Source organism: Corvus brachyrhynchos, unplaced genomic scaffold (assembly GCF_000691975.1).
Source record: "Corvus brachyrhynchos isolate BGI_N302 unplaced genomic scaffold, ASM69197v1 scaffold338, whole genome shotgun sequence".
In the NCBI taxonomy this organism is placed as follows: domain Eukaryota; kingdom Metazoa; phylum Chordata; class Aves; order Passeriformes; family Corvidae; genus Corvus; species Corvus brachyrhynchos.
This window is the reverse complement of record NW_008239334.1, coordinates 1,521,925-1,542,280: the sequence shown is the minus strand read 5'-3', so window position 1 is coordinate 1,542,280 and position 20,356 is coordinate 1,521,925. Positions and strand designations below refer to the sequence as shown.

The 20,356-nt window shown below is 42.7% G+C and overlaps 1 protein-coding gene across 1 annotated transcript in view; it reads right to left on the bottom strand.

Annotated features, from left to right (window-relative positions):
• Positions 1-17,275, bottom strand: part of MAGI3 (membrane associated guanylate kinase, WW and PDZ domain containing 3) — a 32,433-nt gene extending 15,158 nt beyond the window's left edge. The window contains exons 1-13 of the mRNA XM_017741104.1: positions 17,224-17,275; positions 15,671-15,787; positions 14,110-14,229; positions 12,377-12,586; positions 10,929-11,103; positions 10,066-10,145; positions 8,615-8,672; positions 7,462-7,556; positions 6,663-6,851; positions 4,680-5,279; positions 3,622-3,653; positions 1,698-1,851; positions 1,062-1,153 (exon numbers count right to left, since the gene is read on the bottom strand). Coding sequence (XP_017596593.1) covers positions 1,062-1,153; positions 1,698-1,851; positions 3,622-3,653; positions 4,680-5,279; positions 6,663-6,851; positions 7,462-7,556; positions 8,615-8,672; positions 10,066-10,145; positions 10,929-11,103; positions 12,377-12,586; positions 14,110-14,229; positions 15,671-15,787; positions 17,224-17,275 — 1,974 coding nt within the window. The remainder of the gene's footprint in view (positions 1-1,061; positions 1,154-1,697; positions 1,852-3,621; positions 3,654-4,679; positions 5,280-6,662; positions 6,852-7,461; positions 7,557-8,614; positions 8,673-10,065; positions 10,146-10,928; positions 11,104-12,376; positions 12,587-14,109; positions 14,230-15,670; positions 15,788-17,223) is intronic.
• Between the last annotated feature and the right edge of the window lie 3,081 nt (positions 17,276-20,356).

The following is a 20,356-nucleotide window of genomic DNA, read 5'->3' as shown; positions in this document are numbered from 1 at the left end:
AATGGAAAATAAAAGATAACTACAGCAAGTACTGTTGGAGGTTAGGCAATGGTGGGCAGCTCATCAGTACACAGCAACCAAGACATCAGCTCCACACTTCCTAACACCTATGGCTGTTACGGAAACCAAACACCACAAATGCTATGAAGCGCAACAGAAGTAACATTCTCCGGATTTGCTCTTTACTTTAAATGCATGTTAGTGAGGGGAGAAGAAAAAAAAAAAGGCTAGCACTGGATCACAGCTGGGAATGGAAAAACTGAATTCCTTCACTGTAATCAGAAAACAATCTATGCAGATCTATTCCAAAATTTTTTTCTCTCCGCTTAACAGACTTAAGAAAGGTCTCTGATACACAGTACAAGTCTTAGTGCTTCTTCCCAGAGAGAAATTTATGCATGTTTGAAAATAGAGGGGAGTCTCCTAAAACCTGCCCTTGGAGAACAGACTATCCAGGGGTGTCTGCGCTGGCATCTGCCCAGCCGCCTCCAACTCAATGCATGCCTAAAAATCCAGTGGGAGAAGCAGGGAATAAAGGGGTGTGACACCATCTCAAACCTGGTTTCGCTGGGCTGCAAGAAAAGGAGCAGCCTAATGAAGTTTTGACAGGAGGAGCAACCGCTTCCTACCACTCAGCTGCTTCCCAGGATGTGCCGCTGTGCACAGCACACCAATCACTGAATCCGGGCACATCCTGTGCCAAGGCCACCACTGGGACTAGGTGGCAATGGGCAAAGGCTGGGCATCAGCACGGCCCTTCTGAGGGCTCCGAGACACAGCAACTGCTGTAGAAACACGACCAGTGTCCTCAGCCTGACAAAAAACTGTGGCCAAGGATGGGCTCGGTAGCGGGAAGGGCGCAGAACCTTGGAGACTGGAGTCCACAAAGGGGAAAAAATAAAGGTGATCTGGACCAATCTGTGATCTCTGAAAGGCAGGTAGTGATTTGATCAATTTTGCCACCACTGAACTGCCTGGATGGGATGATGGGAAATGAGGATGACAGAGCAGGATCATTCCAACAGCAAGACTATGAGATAACTGTGAGCAGTTTCACTTACAGGCTGATCCGGTCCGTCCCCTCCAAGCACCCGGAAACCAAAGCCTGACTCTTGTTTTCTCAGGAAAACATCTAAATCTCTTGTGTTTGGAGCTAAGAAAAAAAACAGTATTTCAAAACATGTAAGGAGCTATCTTCGATTATTGAAGGATTATGCTTTGGTGGTACACTCTTGAGTCTTCTAGTGACAGAACACAGTAACCAGAAATACAGAGATATTCTCTTTCCAAAATGGTATATTAATTTTCAGAGCAGAAATCACAACTACATTTTTGCTCTAGACCAGGATAAAAGCCAGTCTGTGACACAACTCAGAGCTACTTTTATACACTCTGAAATGAGCAGGGCTGCTCCAGTTTACTTCAGAATCATCTTTGAGATTATTTCTGCAATTAACTGTTTTATTGAAAATATGGTTGAAACATATTTTATTTTTTTGTTTTTCTAATTGCTGGTTGAATTATGCATTACTTGAAATGTTTTTTGTTTTTCTAATTGCTGGTTGAATTATGCATTGAAATGTTTTATCCACAGCAGGTTAACAAACTTAGCAACAAAGTCTCAGTAGTTTTACTGCACGTACAATAAAAAATTCCTTCTTAATTGAGTGTTTTCAAGTTGAAGATGATGTACTTACGTTTGTCCTCATAAATTGTCTTAGACTTCAGGTAGACTTCGGAAGGGTCCAGTTTAGGAGAGCCTGGTCGCACAGCAGAGGGCGGGAAGGGCATCGGCTGTGGAATGGTATCGCTGACAGCTTCCAAACTCCCTGAACTGTCCTGCTTGTCCTTCTGAAACAGCCCATGGACACAAAATCTGTATTAAATAAAGGCATGACTATGCTTGTGGGTGAAAGACAGTGAACACCGTGCAGAAGAAAAACACGGGACTAAGGGAACAAAATTACAACTTCTCCAGTGGATGTGTCTGACCAGAGTACTGAAGTCTTCCTCACTGGTACGTGAATTTCTACTGGAGACTGGGCTTGGAAAGGGTTTGAAGTGACTGATGCTCGGAGAGAAGCGAAGCTGGGCAGATGCTGGTGGTTACCAACACATGGGATGAAGTGGGACATAAAGGACCGATCCCATTTGGAGAAGACACCGAATCCTTGTCAGGCACCTGCAAGGCTCTGGACCACAGTCCAGCACCATGGGCACCCGCTGCTCCACAGGCACTGCCTCCTGCCCTCTGCCAAGCTGCTCCCCACAAGCACCAGAGGTGCTCCCAGCATGAGCTGTTTGCTGGAGTGATATACATACAAGACAGAAAGACACACTGAATAGTGTGAGGCATTAACAACTCACTATTTGCCTTTTCATGATCTGATAGCTGCAACACTCCTGTTCATGAGGAAATGTCACCAAACATCCTTGTGGTCTCTCATCTAAATTCCCAATCAGTTATGCACTAAAATAACTCTAAATACTTCTCCTGGGCTGAAACCCAGCCTGGAAAACTGGCACGTGGCAGTGCATGCTGAACCACAGGAGCAGAACAGACACAGATCTGCCCTTTCACCGACAGCAGAAGAAACTGCCCAGAGCCATTCAACAGTTTGACACTTCTTGTATGTTTATAAACACAAGAACTTGCCCCATTTAAGTGAATTATTTTGCCACGCTGCTTAATGCCACTGAGCATCGAGCGCTCTGTGGGCTGCTGCTCCTGCATGTATGCTGGAACAGAATGCCAGTCGCCAAGTCCAAACTATTTTTAGCACATTGCCATGGGATCCATGCTGACAGGGCCAGTGCCCTCCAACTGCAGGGATTTCTGCTCTCATTTATTCAGTGTGGGCAGCTGGACGCTTGCAAGGAGCAGAATCTGAAGATCTTATTGAACACAGTCTGCTTTGAGCATGCTGAACACGTGTGCTTGTGTCATGCCACTGCTGGGATACAACTAAGGTTGCACTCAAACAGCAGGATAAAGACAGAAGGAGAAGTTACATCTATGTTCTGGTAATGGGGTTTTCCTAAATTGCCCTGATTTTTTCTGTAGAAGAAGCATTTTTAAAGAATTTTCTGTGTTCAACCAGCCTAATTTACAACAGAAACCTTAATGACAAACGTAAGCATTAATATCAGCATTATTAAATCAGAGGTTGTTTTATTAAGAGCAAGGATTCTTTACCGAGCTAATGTATATTAAAGATGCCCCGAGAGATCAAATTTCCAAGAGTAATGAGTATTGAGCTAGGAATGTACAGCTCCATGGAGACTAGCTGAAAATATGGATCCAAAGATAAGCATTTCCAGAAGGGAGCACTAACCAGTCCATTAATTCTATGTGAGGACTGAGAAGAATCAAAGGAACACAAACGTCCTCTAGAAATCCCATTTCACTTTAATAATTAGCAATGAAAAAAATAGATACTGTATTTTGTTTCCCTTTTAATGGGTACTCTGGCAGCAGCTACTTAGACAAAGAACGTATGCCTACCAAGAAGATGTGGTTTTGCTAAACCATCTTGCAGGTTATCACAGGAACTAAAATCCAGAGGAAATGAGACTACAAAGCAGGTCAGAAACCAAGTTAAATACATCACCAATACTCACCCCTTTGGCAGCTTTAGTAGGTGAGGGGGGACCTGAAGAAAATAGAAAGTAATTTTAATAGCAATTTACAAAAAGTTTCAACAATATTACAGCAATATAATCAGCTGCTCCTGGGGAGAAAATAATAGGGGCTGACTGACTCTGCTTTTAAATGGCAAAGTGACCAAAACCATCACTCTAGAGAAGATTCAATTAGAATTGAAAGCTGTACAACAATAAAAAATATCTTTTACTCTTGCTAGAAACTGGTCAACCAAGTCATCCCGCTGTTCATGGGATAAGGAGACTTATGAATTTGTCTGAAGGAATTTCACTTGCCACAAAGAAATCGGATTATTTCCTTAGCTGATTAAGGAAGTAACTTATAAGTAGCACTTATACAGAAAAAGATCTGGAGATTTTTGCAAATGCCAGTGGCTGAAGTCAGGGTTACCATAAAGCCTGAAGGGACACTGAGCAGCCACGAGCTGCTTCATAACCCATTCAGCTTCCTCTGACAGACACACCCTTATCTACCACAGTTTTTGGGGAGAAGATGCATTCTGGTCTGTGACTGACAATCAAGGAAGAGGTATGAATATGCAAATGAAAAATCAGAATTTTTCTGCTATTCCCACTGATCAGCCCCACCTCTTTGCTAATGCTTCTTCCTGTCTTCTGCAGTCCCCTGTTCATTACAAACACGGTTACGAACACATGGAATACATTTGGAGAACCTCACAAAACTCAGTCCATCATATGCTTTGCATTATGCTGGAGACCATGTGTTTGCTTTAGCACTCCCCAGAGACTTGGAAGAGACAGTGCATAAACGTATCGCCATATAATTTTTGAGGAAAAAAAGCCAAAGAAAAACCTTACTAAAACCCCAAACAAAACCCCAGCAACATGCTCTCACCCTTAACAGTCAGGAGTATAAAATAAACTTAGTACATAATGGCTCAGAGATATAATGAGCTGCTGCTTAGCTGTCAAGACCAGACATGATTTAGATATCACAATAAAAAGGGACTTTGAAAAGCTTAAAACCAACATGTCAACTGCAAATTTGTCTGTACCTCCTCTTAAGATAAGCAGGGGCACCTCTGCTCCTACTGGAAACTGCTTGAGCACCTCCACCACCTGCAAGTGGGTCAAGCTCTGCACATTCTGATGGCAAATCTCCTTGATGACATCCCCTTTCTGTAGGCCTTGGCACCACTGGCTGTCCAAAATCATCTTCACCTTCTGGCCTGTGGGACTGTCTGCAATGGCAAACCCAAAGCCTTTAGGCCCTTTGACCAGAGGGATGGTGACCAGCTCTGGCTGAGAGCCTCCTGAGGAGGCAAAGGAAACCCTCTGCTCTGCTGAATCCACGGAAGGGCCGTTCAGGCGACCGTTGACCAACATTTTCCCATTCTGGTCCAACACAACTGTTCCTGCTACTAAATCTTGGCTGGACACGGAAGTATCTCCCTTGGCCACCGGCGGGCCATTAATGACAGGTGTGGCTGTCACAATATCCACCACGGGGTCTTCACTGTCGTCAGGAAGAGGGTACCCACGACACAAAGTCATGTTCACATACTGATTGACGGGAATGAGCTGAAACATCTGGACAACATCTGCATGGGTATGGCCAAGAACACAACTTCCATTTATGTCCACGATGACATCACCTGTTACAAAAGAAAGTTCAACAGTGTCAAAACCAGAAGCGAAACCTTCAATAAAAGCCTACCTTGAGGAAATCACAGTGCTGTCTTCAAACTAATAACTAGCGTCTGGGATATTACCTCATAGCTAATATTGCCAAAAAGCATAAAGGATTTCCTCTTTGCATTTTTTCTATTTCATCTCAGGACACAGTGTGCTAAATATATAAAGTTTAATCTGCAGCAGATTTAAAAAATTATACTGTACAGCCATGGGAGATGAAGCAGAGCACGCACACTACAGCAAGCAGATGTCTTCTACTTTAATTCATATTGCACAGCATCCTAAACCCAATGCAGAATAAATCGGATTTTTTCTGGCCCTGTGTTTATTTTAGGACTGGCTGAACTTAAGCTAGGATTGCACACACATACATGCTCCATACTCTTACGCTGCTGCCCCACGTGGCTAAGAATACATTTTCAAAATGAAGTGACGTGCGCTTCAGATCCCAAAACCTTGTTTTGTGTTTCCATGATTTTGATGTGACACTTTGCCCGGGCGGTACAATATGCCCTGCAAACTGTCCGATCCCTTTAATGCCCAGGCATCGGTAAAACAGGATCTCTCTTATTCCATGATCTACAGCCAGAATAGCTGCACATCTTTTCATTCCAACAGTTCTGCAGGATTGTTTTCATTTTTGCAGAGGTGGAAAATGAACCACATACAAACAAAGTCAAACAACACATCAGCAGCAAAACAGGAAACTGTTCCATTTCATAAGTAAATAGTATTAAATCATTCAAAGTATGAATTCTTTTACTCACCTGAAGAGTAAGAGTTTATGTTACACGTAGAGAAGCATTTTGCCTTTTCTAATATGCAAACCATAGGTTATAGTAACATTATAGGTAACTTAATTACACACGTAATAACCATGAAAAAATGTGCAAGTCTTCATGGATTGCAGGAACTCTCATCCCTCTTCTCTCCTCACTTGTCCAGCTTACACGACTTTGCTTCCTCATGTCTGCTGTGGGGTTTTTGCAGTTTTAGTAACTGGTGTCATGGTTTTTGGCACCAACAAGGCAAAACAGACCAGGATTCAAACACGCTATTTTTACTTTACATACAGAGAGGGAAACCATTCTATGAATGAACATGAAGATGAGTGTCTTTGCTAAAGCAGAAGTACTGAAACCTTCAGAAGTGCCCTTAAAGTCAGTTTTTATCTAGAATGTTGCTTCTTTTCCTTTTCAGGCACTGCTCTGCACAGATCTTTCACAAATCTGAAAATATTTAATTTAGTGACGATGTGGATGGAGTCATCCAACCTCCTCTGCCTCGAGCTGCGTTCTCCCAAGTACCCCATGAAATGGAAGTTTAGGGAAATAATACTTGACCTGGAGCAATTCTCCCATCTTGTGCAGCAGGCCCATCTTTTAACACATTCTTCACCTGGAGAAACTCATCAGGCCTGTCCCCTCCGATGATCGTAAAGCCAAATCCCATGGTACTTTTTTTCAAGGATGTCCTTATAAGTGCTCCAGTAAGCTGGGATGGATCTCGAGTGAAGACAGACCTCCCTGGTCCTTTGGAATTACGGAATACAGAGACAGGAAGGCAGGAAACCAGGGTTAGTTCCGGTAAGTTTTTTGGTTTTTTTTAAGGTGTCACAAAGGTTAACGATTTGTTTATTGTTGGTCAGCCTCTGAAGCACTCTTAAGGAATAAAGCAAACAGACAGGAAAGTGCTACACTCACGTTCCAGCTGAATTCAGCCAATAGAAAAGTTAAGAGTGTTTTCGAACAGATTGCAACAGAGCTGTATGCAAACCTCCCACCTCGAATTCCCAGTTTTAATCCTTGAATACCAAGCTCAAAGTAGATCGAAAGCATAAAAACTCCAGGTGTGGTTTTACCTGCATCTTCCAGATGGCTCTTCTAACCCTCCATATACTCCAAAGCTGCTTATGACAACCAGCTTCAGAGTAATCAAAATGATTTAAAAGCAGTCTCAGTGCCTCGGTTCAATTTTAACATGAAGAAGTTCTTCAAAAAACCCTTAAGATCTGGGAGGTAACACTGTAATGGCTAGCAGAAAGACAAGGCTGATGCCTTGATGAATTCCAGAACTGGGTTTTTGTAAAGCATACCTGCAGATAAAGATACATGTGACAAAGAACACAATATGCAGTGATACCTGATTTGGAAGGCCCAGCATCAGTCTGTCCTAGCTGTTTTTTCCTTTTGGCTTCCAATACTGGATTTTCAAACTGAGTTTTCTGGTTAATATGACTGCAGGCATACAAAAGGTAGGTCAGGATTTCAACAGAAAACATTCTGACTATTTCCCAACAAAGGCAACCCCAAAAAAATGCATCTACAAACACTAGTTTTTTTTTAATCTCAGATGAATGCTCTGGAGGAATGAACAAAACACTCTCATAACCAATACTTAAAGCAGGTTCGTTCTTTCAGCAGCTTATTTACTTCGAGGCAGATAAAATTTTACTCCCTTTAATCACTAGGCAGAGTTGCAATTGTTCAGAACTGAGCAAATCTGTTTCTTCTCTTGACCCATCTACCTGTAGTGTTTACAAACTCAGGCATCACCTTCTTCCTAGAAGATGCTAGAGCAGTACAGCAGAGGAGGGGAAAACGAACAAATTTGAGCATAATTCAAATACCTCGGGCTCTGCAAAGTGAAAAATGTTTGCTTGTTCTCCGAAGCTACATTTTCAACTCTACCAATTTTCCTCTCCATGGTTAAAGAGAGATTTAATTTCCCCTGGCCGGAAGGAGATTCGAAAGAGCTCTTGCAGCACTTTAGTGGTTATTGACTTGGCTCTTTGGAGACAGCAATGATCTGCAAGTTATTTTTGCTCTTTTAAAGTTATCAGGTGCCACTCTGAAGTCAAGTGACTCTGTTTTTGTTAAAGCTAAGAAAAATGACATCAGCTCATTTCCATTTATAAATTATTTTGGTTGCTACTTGCTTTCCTTCCCTGAACGAAAAACACCCCACTAAGTCTTTAAGGGCACACAGTGGCTTTTCCCACATGCCAGTGCTGCCAGAAGTTTGTGCCGTGAGTTCACTGCCCCCAGGACTGTTTTTCCTGGATATATTTAATACTTTCACAGAATCCCAGAATGGTTTGGACCGGAAGGAACCTTAAAACCCATCCAGTTCCACCCCCTGCCATGAGCAGGGATACCTTCCACTAGACCAGGTTGCTCCAAGCCCTGTCCAGCCTGGCCTTTCACTGCATTACAACGTCTCCTTACTGGGTATCAGGCACTTCAGAATTTCTTGCTCAATTTATAACTATGCCAAATCAATAATTAGCACTTACTCCACGTAATATGTCCCATATTGAGGGTCTTCTATTTTTTCCCATCCATAAGGAAGTTCTGCAATCAGAAAGACCAAGTTCTCCATTACAGGGGAAAACTATCTGCAAATATCAGAGTTTTCATTAAAGAACACCTAGAAAAATATGAGGAAAAGACAGGTCCCGTTTTCTTCCCTGATGAAAGCCTGTTCCAGGGAATCTGAAGCCCTGTAACTCTTACTCTTTCTTCCACTAAATGAAACGATGAAACTTGTATTCAATGAAATCAGACCACTTTAAACATGTAATAAACTTAAAGACCTGTTTGTACTGGAAGTAACATGCAAAGGCTCCTTTTTATGGCAAACTCGGCATCTGGTAAGAGGGTGCCAGCAGCTCATGACTGACTGAAGGTGATAAGCAGTTACCACAGAGGTCAGATTATTCAAGTTCATTGTTCTAGTTATCTTGACCACGGAAATATTAGAATAATGAATATAGTCAGTTAGCCAGACATTTTAAGGATAAATTTGCCCTGCAATCTTGTTTGAGGCTGCCCTAAGTTTGACAGTAACAGGAATTTCCCTAGCATATGACAGCATGTTACCAATTACCAACATCAGCATCGCTCCACGGGGTCTGACAGAAGACCCAGTGGGTCTAATAATTTAAGTATTGTTCATTTGGATATCCTGCATCTCTGTTTGAAGTGCTCTTTTTATCCTGTGGTGAGCTGCACATGTTTAATAAGCAGCAGTACGCAGCCACTGTTCCAGCTGGCTTCATTATGGATACACGGCTGTTAGGCTGGGCAATTTTGGAGGATGACAGGTCATTCTGAGCCTGCTTCAGCGTTTGGAACATGTCAGGCATTTGCCGAAGACAGAGCTATCTGATACTCTTTTCTAGCAGACTAAATTGCTCAACTGTGCAGGAAACGGTTGCGGGAATTGCCTGCAGGCTACTGACCTGGAAGTCTTGAAGGAATTGAAAGCAGGTTGTTCTCTTAGCTTCTGCATTCAAATACTATCTCACATGCAATAGTTCTCATTAGCAGTATGTATTTTGCCGTACCTTCTTTGTTATTTCTATATTCTGTTACTTGTGGACCTTCTCCTTCTGCCATATTCCACCGGTACAACAGTTTCCAGTGAGATCATCACTCACGTGCAGCTTTCTCCTTAAGAATGACACTTACTGGAACAAAACATCTCATATTCTGCTCAGGAATGCAGATAAACCTTCCATTCAGCCAGATTCTACCACTCCAGGGAAAATACACCATGGACTTTCCCAGTCGTATGTAAATTCCTACTGCCACCAAGCAAGGGACACTCAGCACTACACTGCCAGCTCCAGAGTCACATCTACCAGGGAGAAGCTTCTACCACAGCAGTAGTGGATTGTATCCAGCTGGGATAAACTCAGACATTTATCAGTGACAGGTGACAAATGCATTCTGAACATCTCACCTCCATCTTCACAATCTTCAGGAGCTTTGGCCTTCTTACAGAGCCGGGGATCAAGCCATGTGGTTGTCTTGGTGTTGTGACTGTAGAGCAGAACACGTGCCAGTAAGAGAACTCCCTCACAGTGAAAAAATTTGTTTTAAGTATTTACTGTTGTAGGCAAACTGTACACTTCAGATAACACAACCTTTATTTGTGCCTCAGTCACATCGTAAAATACTAAAAAAGAAAAGGCACCAGCACACTGGAGACTCTCTGGGACACATGGGAAGTGTTAGAGGCACAGACCCTCTCCCCAGCCCCCAAAAGCTCATATGGGAACAGCAGCTGTTTCTACCTGATAGGAAAAAAATATTTTTAGCCTCCTCATAAGCTTAACTCTCAGGAAGGTTTCTGTTTCATTTTTTCCTGAGAACTCATAAATAAGGCAGTCTTACATGTGCACACATGAGCTACTTTCCTATCCTGGGCTTTCATCTGGCCTATTTGTATTTTGAAACATCCATTCCCAGCCAAGGAACACAAGCAGAAAAGAAAAAATAAATAAGGTCTCAAATTTCGGAGAAATTTGACATAGAGAAGGTTTCCATGTTATACTTCACTTAGCAATACCCAGCCAGCTCTGTATTTGTGAGATACAAAACTTAGAACAAACAAACTGACTTTGCAGGTGGAACCATAAGGTTTTCCAGCATGATGGCAATTGTACCGAGCGTGCAATGTTGAGGACTGCGAGTACGGAATGTAACGGTAGGAATATACTAAATTTCATAAAGAAACAGAAGCAGCAAGAGCAGAACAGAGGTGCAAGAGCAGCTTTCCACACTCCAGCCACCAGCACTTCTCTCCTCCACAGAGTTACTCACTCGATAAAGTAGATCATGCCAGTGTCCGTGTAGGCCATTTCCCAGTTCTTGGGTAGCGGTTCCAGCGTCTCATCCCTTGACAAATAATTTCTGAAGTCCATGTTGCTGCTTGTCTGGTTGTAGCTGGGAACAGGTTTCGTCCAGTCAGGAGAATCTGAATGTTTTTCTTTGTTTTCTGCAGTTGTTCAGGGAAAGTGTTTGTCAGATGCTTATGTTGTTTCTCACAAAGAACCACCCTCTTAATCTGGCTACAAGTGGATGTCAAACACATCCCTGTATGTGATGTGCATTTTTCCGCGTTTTTTTTTTCAGCTCTGAACTTTGAAAAGCTGACATGAAAACCCTGAACTCTGCTCTTCCCCTGCCTAACAGAATTAACCTTGTATTATATGTCTGAGCCTACTCTGCAAAATCAACGCTGGCAGAAGTCCGAGCTGACTACACTCTGTTGCCGTTTCTACATAGAGGTGTTTGTAATGCCATAAAACGACCCAAAAAAATCCTACTAATATTCCTCAAAGAATCAGAAGGAAATGTAGAGAAGACCCAAGCTGCCAGTAAAATAAACAACACCTTCCTATAAGCCACAACTAGAAAAAAGATCCCAAAAACTCCTGCAGGAAACTTTAAATGGAAGCCTCCACCCTTCAGAACTGAGGTTACGCTTGGCACTCTCTCTGACATGATGATGTCCATGACCTTCACCCAACCACCAGCCTGACCACTGGCCCCTCTGTGGTGTGGAAGATGACAAGATCAGGTCACGTCTGGTCAGTGTAACTCTGTCCTAAACACTAACACACAGGATCAGCTGCAAATGCAAGGCGATAGCTCCTCTGCACCATCCGTTCTTCCCCCCTTGAGATGAGTAACCATGACAGCAAAAAGAAAAGGGCATCCTGCCAATCCCAGAAAGGTCTTGCTGGACACCGCTCCAGCCTCAACACACTTGGCTTTATTGCTCTCCACAAGCTCCCCCTCGGGTGGTTTTAGGTTGTGTGATAGTTCCCTTATGCAAAATCATCTGAAAATTGTACAGTATGCGCCAACGTTGCCCCTTAAACCAACCAATTCCCTAAAATCTCCTGTGTACAAATTCAGTAATTGCCTCAAAATTAAACAGTAACATTTACAGGGTATGAATTCTACTCTGTGAAGGGTTCTGTTATTTGAAGAATGGATAAATTTTTCCTTCCCACTCGTGTAACTGGCCCATATCCAGCACCACATGTTCTTCACCGAGCAATGCATTTTATGATGCAATTGCACATCTGGCTGGGAGAACAGCTGGTTCTTTTTAAAAGGTCATTTAAAAATCGAGTAGAAGCAGCGGCCTGAATAGAAACTGACTTCAAACTTCACCAAAACTAAGGAAGCCCGAATGTTATTTGTATAGTCCTTATCCATTCATACAGTACTCCAGGCAATTTCTCCCCTTGTCAACCAACCTATCCCTCCGCTGCCATTAACTGCTTCCTTTTCTTCCTCTTCCTCCTCTTCAGGGAGAGAACTTTCCATCCTTTGCATTTTGCTGACGGATGTGGTTCTTTTCCTCTGTGATTCAGTATCAAAATCATTGTCAAAAAGAACTTGATCCACCGGATCAGGCTGAAAGGGGCTGGGCTCTGCTGGAGGCTTCGGAGTACCATAAAAATTACCTGAAAATGAGACAGAAATCAGGACCACTGAAGCACTGATACTGCTGAATGCACTGGCAGTGGCTGTAATCATTTTACTGCACATGCAAACATGCTTTGGTGAAAATTTAAAGCCTCAAAGAAGACATCAGCACTACCAAATCCCAATCAACAGTCAAAGTGCATTTATTCATACACTGACTTCTTGTCAATGAAGCACGAGTTGTCAGAAAACAAGAGGTTAACTCAAAGCTTTTATCCTGCCTTAAGTTTTCTAAAGAAAAAGATGGATTTGTTACTTTGCCTGGAATCCACCCATACTCCATAAAGAGACTTAGGGAGTAATCTGAGAGGAGCAAAAGAGTGAAAATCAATTATTCTTACTCTATATACTAATTAACAGAGCAACAGAAATATTGAAGTCAAAAAGCAAATTAAGTTTGTGCAGTAACAAAGTATTTATTTCCGTAAAGCCAGTTAACAAGTAATTGATTTTTAACATTTGCAATTTTCTAATGACAATACACTTGAAAAACAAAGATATTAATACGGCTTCATCTAAAAATTATTTTTACGTCAGAAAAAGGAACAGATTTTTCCTTCAGTATTTTAATCTAAAGCACAAAGGAATCATCTGCTGCTTTCTGCAAAAGAATTTCAGCAACTGACCTCTCTTCTGACTGCTCATATGATTTTTATTAGGGAATTGAGCACAAAAAGCAAGGAAGCTTCCCAGAATTCCTACTGGGGTAACTTTTGGTGCCTGGATATGGTTTTGACCATGTAAATAAAGTAAGAAAGAAAACCCTTCTGCAAATATCAAGGAAGGGCAAGGCTCAGAGAGGGGACAGCCAGATAAAGTGCAGCTAAGGATTAAAAAAAAAGTACTAGTTTAGCCTAAATTTACTTAGGAGATTTCCTCAGGCGGGACGATATTAACACATAGCGTGGGATACAGAAAACAAGAGGCACAGAGCCTTTCACAGGACTGTCTACTTTTGACATCTTCTTTTCTTTTTTCACTACCTTCATTACAATGTTTTTCTTCACCACACTTAACAAACCCAACTTTGCTACAGATTTGGACAATCTGGTCCAGAGCTGTTCAATCTGCCATTGAAAAATGCTTTTGCTTCCCTGCTGGGTCAGACTTTCTCTCGCCTTCTGTCCTTTTAAAGCACACCTGGGAGGAGAACATGGCTCCGTTCTCTGAGGTTTACACAACATTGACTAAATTCTCTTAAATTTGTACCAGGCACAGACAAACCTTTTCAGAATGCCTCCCAAAAATGCAACAGTGAAAATAATCAGGTAGGATTAAGAATGGTTGAAACGACAATCTGTGGTTTATCAGAGCGCTTAAAAACAAGATCGCTCCTCCTCTTCACAGTAATCCAAGAACAGACTCGCTATTGTCTCTCTACTACTATCATGACCATCAAGTGAGCAGGAAAACTGGTACCACAAGGAGCTGCACTTGGACTAAGATCCTGGACACAAGTACTGGGTCCTTATTCCCATTCCATTAAACATCACCGACATACCATCATATGTTCCACTTTCTAGCAAGGCTCCACTTTCTTCCAGCGCTTTAAACTGCTCAACAGGAATGAAATTATAGTCTACCCCAGGGACCTCCCCATCTCTGGGAGCCCTTGTAGTGCCTGCAAAGACAGAGAAAACACTCTTGTAAGGTACTTACGTGCTGCCTGTTATCAAATGCTGCCTGCTGCACAGTTCAATAAAAACAATGTATTTTCGAATCTTTATACAAAGATGATGTCACTCCAGTTAGAACAACCGGTGAGCAAGTGAACAATAATGTATAAAAACTGAGCCAGCAAATCACATAGGAATGACAGTTCTGGTATTGAGGGAGGAGGAGAGAAAAAGTTGGGTGAGGTGGTAATTAAGAGAGAAATCTTTCTTATGGTCAGTGAACCAAAAGCAACTTTTGTGGCAGCTGACGACGCCTGGGCTAGGCAATCCCAGTCTGGGATTCCAGGAACAGCTGTTGGTATTTTATTTTAAACCAGCTGTAATGGTGCTGCATCTTTCCCTGCTTCCACCGGCACCAGCTCTCTAATTTGCAATGAGGTCATCATGACTAAGCACATCTGATTTTTGGGCCACCAAATCCATAACTAGGCATAAAACTTATTTTTTAACCTACAGTTCAGAGTGTAATTCAGCCACACTCCAACCCCTGGCTGTAGGTAAGCTTTATCAGTAAATTGCTGTGTTAATGCAGAGGTTCTCAAAGTGTTTTGTCTATGAAAACAGGCCTCCCATAGTTACAACAGCTTAATTAAAACTCTCCTGAAAGGACTGCACTAACTCATTACTATTCATGACTGCCTACTACCTAACAGCATTTTAAAGGCATATGTAAATTTTTTTCAGGCAGCAGCATGAACAAGAGCTAGTAAATAAAAGCTAATAATAGTGAAATGCACTTTAAGAAAGCCACAAACTCTTGGGTGTGCTCAGAGAGAACAGAGCAGAATTCCTGTAGATACAAAAATGTTAGTTGACAAAGTAAGTTTTTAGTGCAATGAATATTTAAACAGTCAGCGAAGAGCCTTTTTAATCAGTCTTCTCAGGATAAGCCGTTTGCCTGTACCTTTTGCCAGTGCCACCCCTTCTGCACCCAACACGTCCTGCCGCCCTCCTTCCAGCTGCCCTGCTGTGCCTAATGCACTTGACACTCAAGGCCTCAATTTGCTCTTTGTGAAGAAAAAAAACCCCAACACATTGACAAAAATCAGGATGGTTTTGCACTGCTCAATCATGCTGAGAAAGATTTATTTCTTGTGGTGGCTGCACTCATTCTAACAACAACTACTGACAAACTTTTGAAGAGCAATGCACAGATATTACTGAAACAGTCTGAGCTTTGATTTCTCAAATTTTTGCTGGTTTTCAGTCCATACTGGCTGTACCAATTCATGGCAGCTTCAGATGTGAAACCATTGTAGCAAAGCCGGAAGTCCCTGCTGCAAGGTAAAACTCTAAATCAGATGAAGAGAGAAGGCATTTCAAGCTCACAAATGATGTGGGAGTTAGCAGGAACAGATCAAATGAGGCTGATCTTTACATACTTACAAGGGATGGTTCTCAAATAGAGATTGTCTCTGATCACTTGCTGGAGTTTGTGGTCTATTGAGCCCTTCTGGAACTGAAGGCTCAGGTAGTGGCGCAAGTCCTTGTTGATAACTTTTCCTTAAAAAGAAAAAAGAACAAATTAGAATAATTTGTAAAGCAGGATCTCACAACAAGAACTGTGTTTCATTGCTATACAAGCTCCAGAAGAAGCAAGCAGTTGGAAGAGTTGGGTTGTTTTAAATACAACAACCTTGATGGAAAAAAACATTTTGTGCTATCAAATCACAGAATCCCAGAATGGCTTGTGTCGGAAAGGAACCTTAAAGCTCATCTTTTTTCCCCCCCTGCCACGGGCAGGGACACCTTCCACTAGACCAGGTTGCTCTAAGTGCCGTTCAAACTGCCCTTGGATGCTTCCAGGGAGGGGACAGCCACAGCTGCCCTGGGCAACCTGTGCCAGGGCCTCCCCACCCTCACAGGGAAGAATTTCTTCTGGCAGAGAGATTTTAAGCAGAGCTGACTGACAACCATACCCCCTCATCTCCCAAACAAGACAGTGACAGTATTCTGGAATTGTTTGAAAATCAATATGAAGTATTAAAATACAAAACCTATTACCAAAATTCAAAGTCTCTACAGACAGGAAACTACTTCACTATATTTTGAAGCAGTTTCCATTCAATTTACACCTACTCACTAGTCACCTGAGTTCAACATTTTGTCACATGAGAACCTGCATTCTTCAAATTATAAAAAGAAAATATTTCTTTCTTAAAAACATTGTATAACAGAAGAGAGTTGGGGTTTTTTTCAATTACTCCTTTGCAATACTTCTGTCAGGTATCATTAGTGAATCTGTCACATCACTGGAGAACCACGACCCCTTCAGCACACAAATAACTGAGCTCTTGTATTACTGCCTCATCCTTCTGACAGGAGGGTACACACCAATCTTTTGTACCCTGTCAGCCTCCCAGAAAGCACATTAAATAGGGTTCAGTGACCTTGGTAAATTTAAGTTACGTACTACAGCAGAACACTCAGGGCTTTAGGGAAAAAGCTCAACCTTTGTCTCCAAACCCAGAGCACGAGATGGGCAGCAGCAGGCGGATGCTGGTGTAGCACAACAGTGGGGACAAAGGCTGGAACAGACAACTGCTCCTGTTAGATTACATCACCAACAGGCTATGAAATGCATAAACCTGTCCCAGAAGCATTTCTGACAGGAGCCTTTGAAGCCCGTGAGCTCAAAGCTGCTGAGGAGACCACCTCAAACAGGTCACAGACCCACAGCAGTCTTCATACAAGGCCCACTCACCTACATCGTCAACCAATTACTGTACTTACACATATGTCAAATTTGGAAAAAATCCCAAAGCATCAAACCCCTCCCCCCACTAACCAGGTTTTCCCAACCATGTGTCACTTCTGCAAAGTTGGCTGCATGTTTTGGTTGTGGCAAGTTTATACTTTCCCTTCCCTTTTAGCCAAGGTGAGGACATTTCACACCTTGTACTCAACTCTCAAACATGACCTCAGCAACCACCACTCACCAACAGCAAACGGAATTTCAACCTGCACCCACTTCCCTCCACACAAAACCATGGCACGATGAGGAGTATTTCAAAGTGGAACCAAGATAACCTATCAGCCCTTCAGAGAGGTCGGTGATGTCCACAGATTAACCAAAACACACACAAAACCACCTTAAGCCCTCAAGCAAGGACAGAACCAGCCCAGCACACCCTCCGAACAGGCAGCACATCCTGTGCCAAACACGAGCCCTGAGCTCCAAATGAAGTCAGCTTCTCACCTGCTTTGACACTGTCATTTATTTAAAAATTACTTCCAAACACACAAAAAGCATTCTGCAGTGTTGGGGCAACACCTCAGCATTGTCCTCGTGGCTGTCCAGCAGTTACACAAGCGACAGCAATTCCCACTAATGCCACAATTCCCACAATTCTCCATCCAACCCCTTCCCAGGAATGCACAGCAACTCTGCAGCCCCCAGCTCAAGTCCCTATTTTACCAGCATGAACTGTTCCTGATAAAACTTTGGATTTGCTTCCTGCAGCATAATGAGCAAAATATGTCATAGAAAATGGAAACAAATGGGGTAATCTCCAGCAAGAACAGTATTTTCCATTTGTTACTACAAATTACTTTTTTCTTTGTAGACAAGAAATTTTCTCAACATTAAAAAAATGTTTTGCTGCTAAAATGGCCCATCCATCTCCTTGTCAAAGCCAGATCTGCACTTCAGCAATCCCAGCATATTTCACTTAGGCAGATCAATACACTCATATTTCACTGAGGCAGATGAATCTGGTCATTAGCTACCTTCAGAGCACTGCATGTTGGAAACACTTGGCGATATGTGAAAATCTGTTCTGGATGTAGAATTACAGACTTTATTTACTCACTGATCTTTCCCTCTTCGTGTTTAAAATTTTAAAAGCTCATAAACCCGTTTCAATAAATACCAACTCAGTTTAAAGACAAAATAAAAGCAAGGCTGCTACTGACGATACCCAATATTGAGGGGTTAATCTTAACACTAAAAGCTTAGAGACTGGACTATACTCTGAGACCAAGATGACTAAATTGAAGATTGATATGATTGCCCGGGGAAAACAGAGGAAAGTCAAACAAAATAGTGGGCAGAGGAAAGATTACAGAAATTCACACAGAGAATGGTGTGCATTAGAAAGCAGAAAAATAAAGTCATAGTAAGGATGCTTTAGGTAACCTCTGGCAAAAACCAGATTATTTTCCCTCCAGGAGCTGAACATGCTTCTTCTACACTGTTTGATGCAGACTTTTAGGAAAACTTCATGTATCAGCCTCTCCAAAATGACCTGATAAATGTCGGGTTGGTGTTTGTTGTGCTGCTGAGCCGCCTCTAAAGGATAACACAGGCAACACAGGGACCAGTCAAGAGGAATAATGTACCTTATACCACTCAGGTTCTGCAAGATGAACATGCACAAGCCTCTTGTTTTCAGTTTTAATTTAAATTAACCACAAAAGACCTGTTTAGATGAGGATATGCACACTGGAGCTGGGGAAGGAGAATTAAGTGACTGCAGAAGAAAAAAAGACTCAAGTGCTACTGCAGCAAAATACAGAGTTGTGAAGTAGAGAGGCAAATAGGAGTGATGGGTATCACAAAAATGGGGATGGTGGCTCTCACAAACTGCACTGGCGAAGTTACCTTTGCTGCTGTACCTAAGCAGGACAAAACCCAGCTATTTATATATCCAACCTGTCAAGGAAATGCTCAAAAATACACGTTGCAGTTACAAGCAGAGGAGCATTGCCATGGTGTCCCTAGAACTTGACAAAAAAAACGCATTTCTAGATCAGTAATGTTGGTAAAACGGCAAAGTTCAACACTGAAACATATAAATAAATTCTAAGAATTCAGTCTGTGTAGTTTTTATGTTGCTGTCTGGTAATAATGTCCCAAATACCTCTGGCTAATGCTGTTGGCATACAGAGTATCGGTGACATCCTCACCAAATCATTCTGAAGACCATATGGAAGTTTTCCATGTTGTTTTGATGAACACTTTACACAGACACAGGTGACAACTTTCCAGAGATGTGGTATTCCCTGCCTTAAGTTTCCATGCCAACACCTTCTGGAGACAGTGACAGCTACACCAAGGAGCTGCAGTGCTGATAGGTGACTCAATAAGGAGAGGATGATTTTCTTTCAAACTTTTCAAAAATACTTTACTGTTCACTGTAAAAGCAACTTTTCAAATCAGCAGTTTACTAAAAGTAAGCTGCTTTCCTATTAAACTATGTTAATTCATTACTAGGGCTCATACCTTCATTACAGCCTTTTGCACGAAAACGTACTTTAAGTGAACAGATGAGAAAATGGAATTGCATTCCCTTGCTTTTGGAGGAATTTTTTTTTAAAACAGCTGAAGTCCTGGTGGGCTCCACTAGTGAACAGAAGGGTAAAATCATAGAATTCTATGGGTTTGGGTTGGAAGAGTCCTTAAAGACCATCTCATTCCCCACCCTCTGCATGGGCTGGGACACTTCCTAATAGACCAGGTTGCTCCAAGCTCCCTCAACCCTAGCATTGGACAATTCCAGGGATGGGGCAGCCACAGCTGCTCTGGGAAACCTGTGCCAGGGCCTCAGCACCCTCACAGCCAAGAATTCCTTCCCAATATCCCATCTAATCCTGCCCTCTGGCAGTGAAAAACCATTCCCCTTTGTCCTGTCACTCTGGGTCCTTGTCCCAAGTCCCTCTCCAGCTCTCTTGGAGCCCCTTTAGGTGCTGGAAGGGGCTCTAAGATCTCCCCAGTGCCTTCTTTTTTCTGGGCTGAACACCCCCAGCTCTCCCAGCCTGGATCCAGAGCCAAGGGGCTGCAGCCCTTGCAGCATCTCCGTGGTACCCTCTGGATTTGTTCCAGCAGCTCCACATCTTTCTGATTTTGGTCCCCAGAGCTCGAGGCAGCTCTGCACGTGGGGTCTCACCTGAGCAGGGCAGAATTCCTCTGCTCCCCTGCTGCCCGCATTGTGGGATCAGCCAAGGATTCCAGGGGGGCGGCAGGGAGGGCAAGGGGGGAGGGAGGGGTTAGGTAGGGTTGATTTCTGGGTCCCAGTGCATGTGGCCAGGGAATGCCCAGCCTCTCATCCCCCAAAAAAAACCCTCCACAAT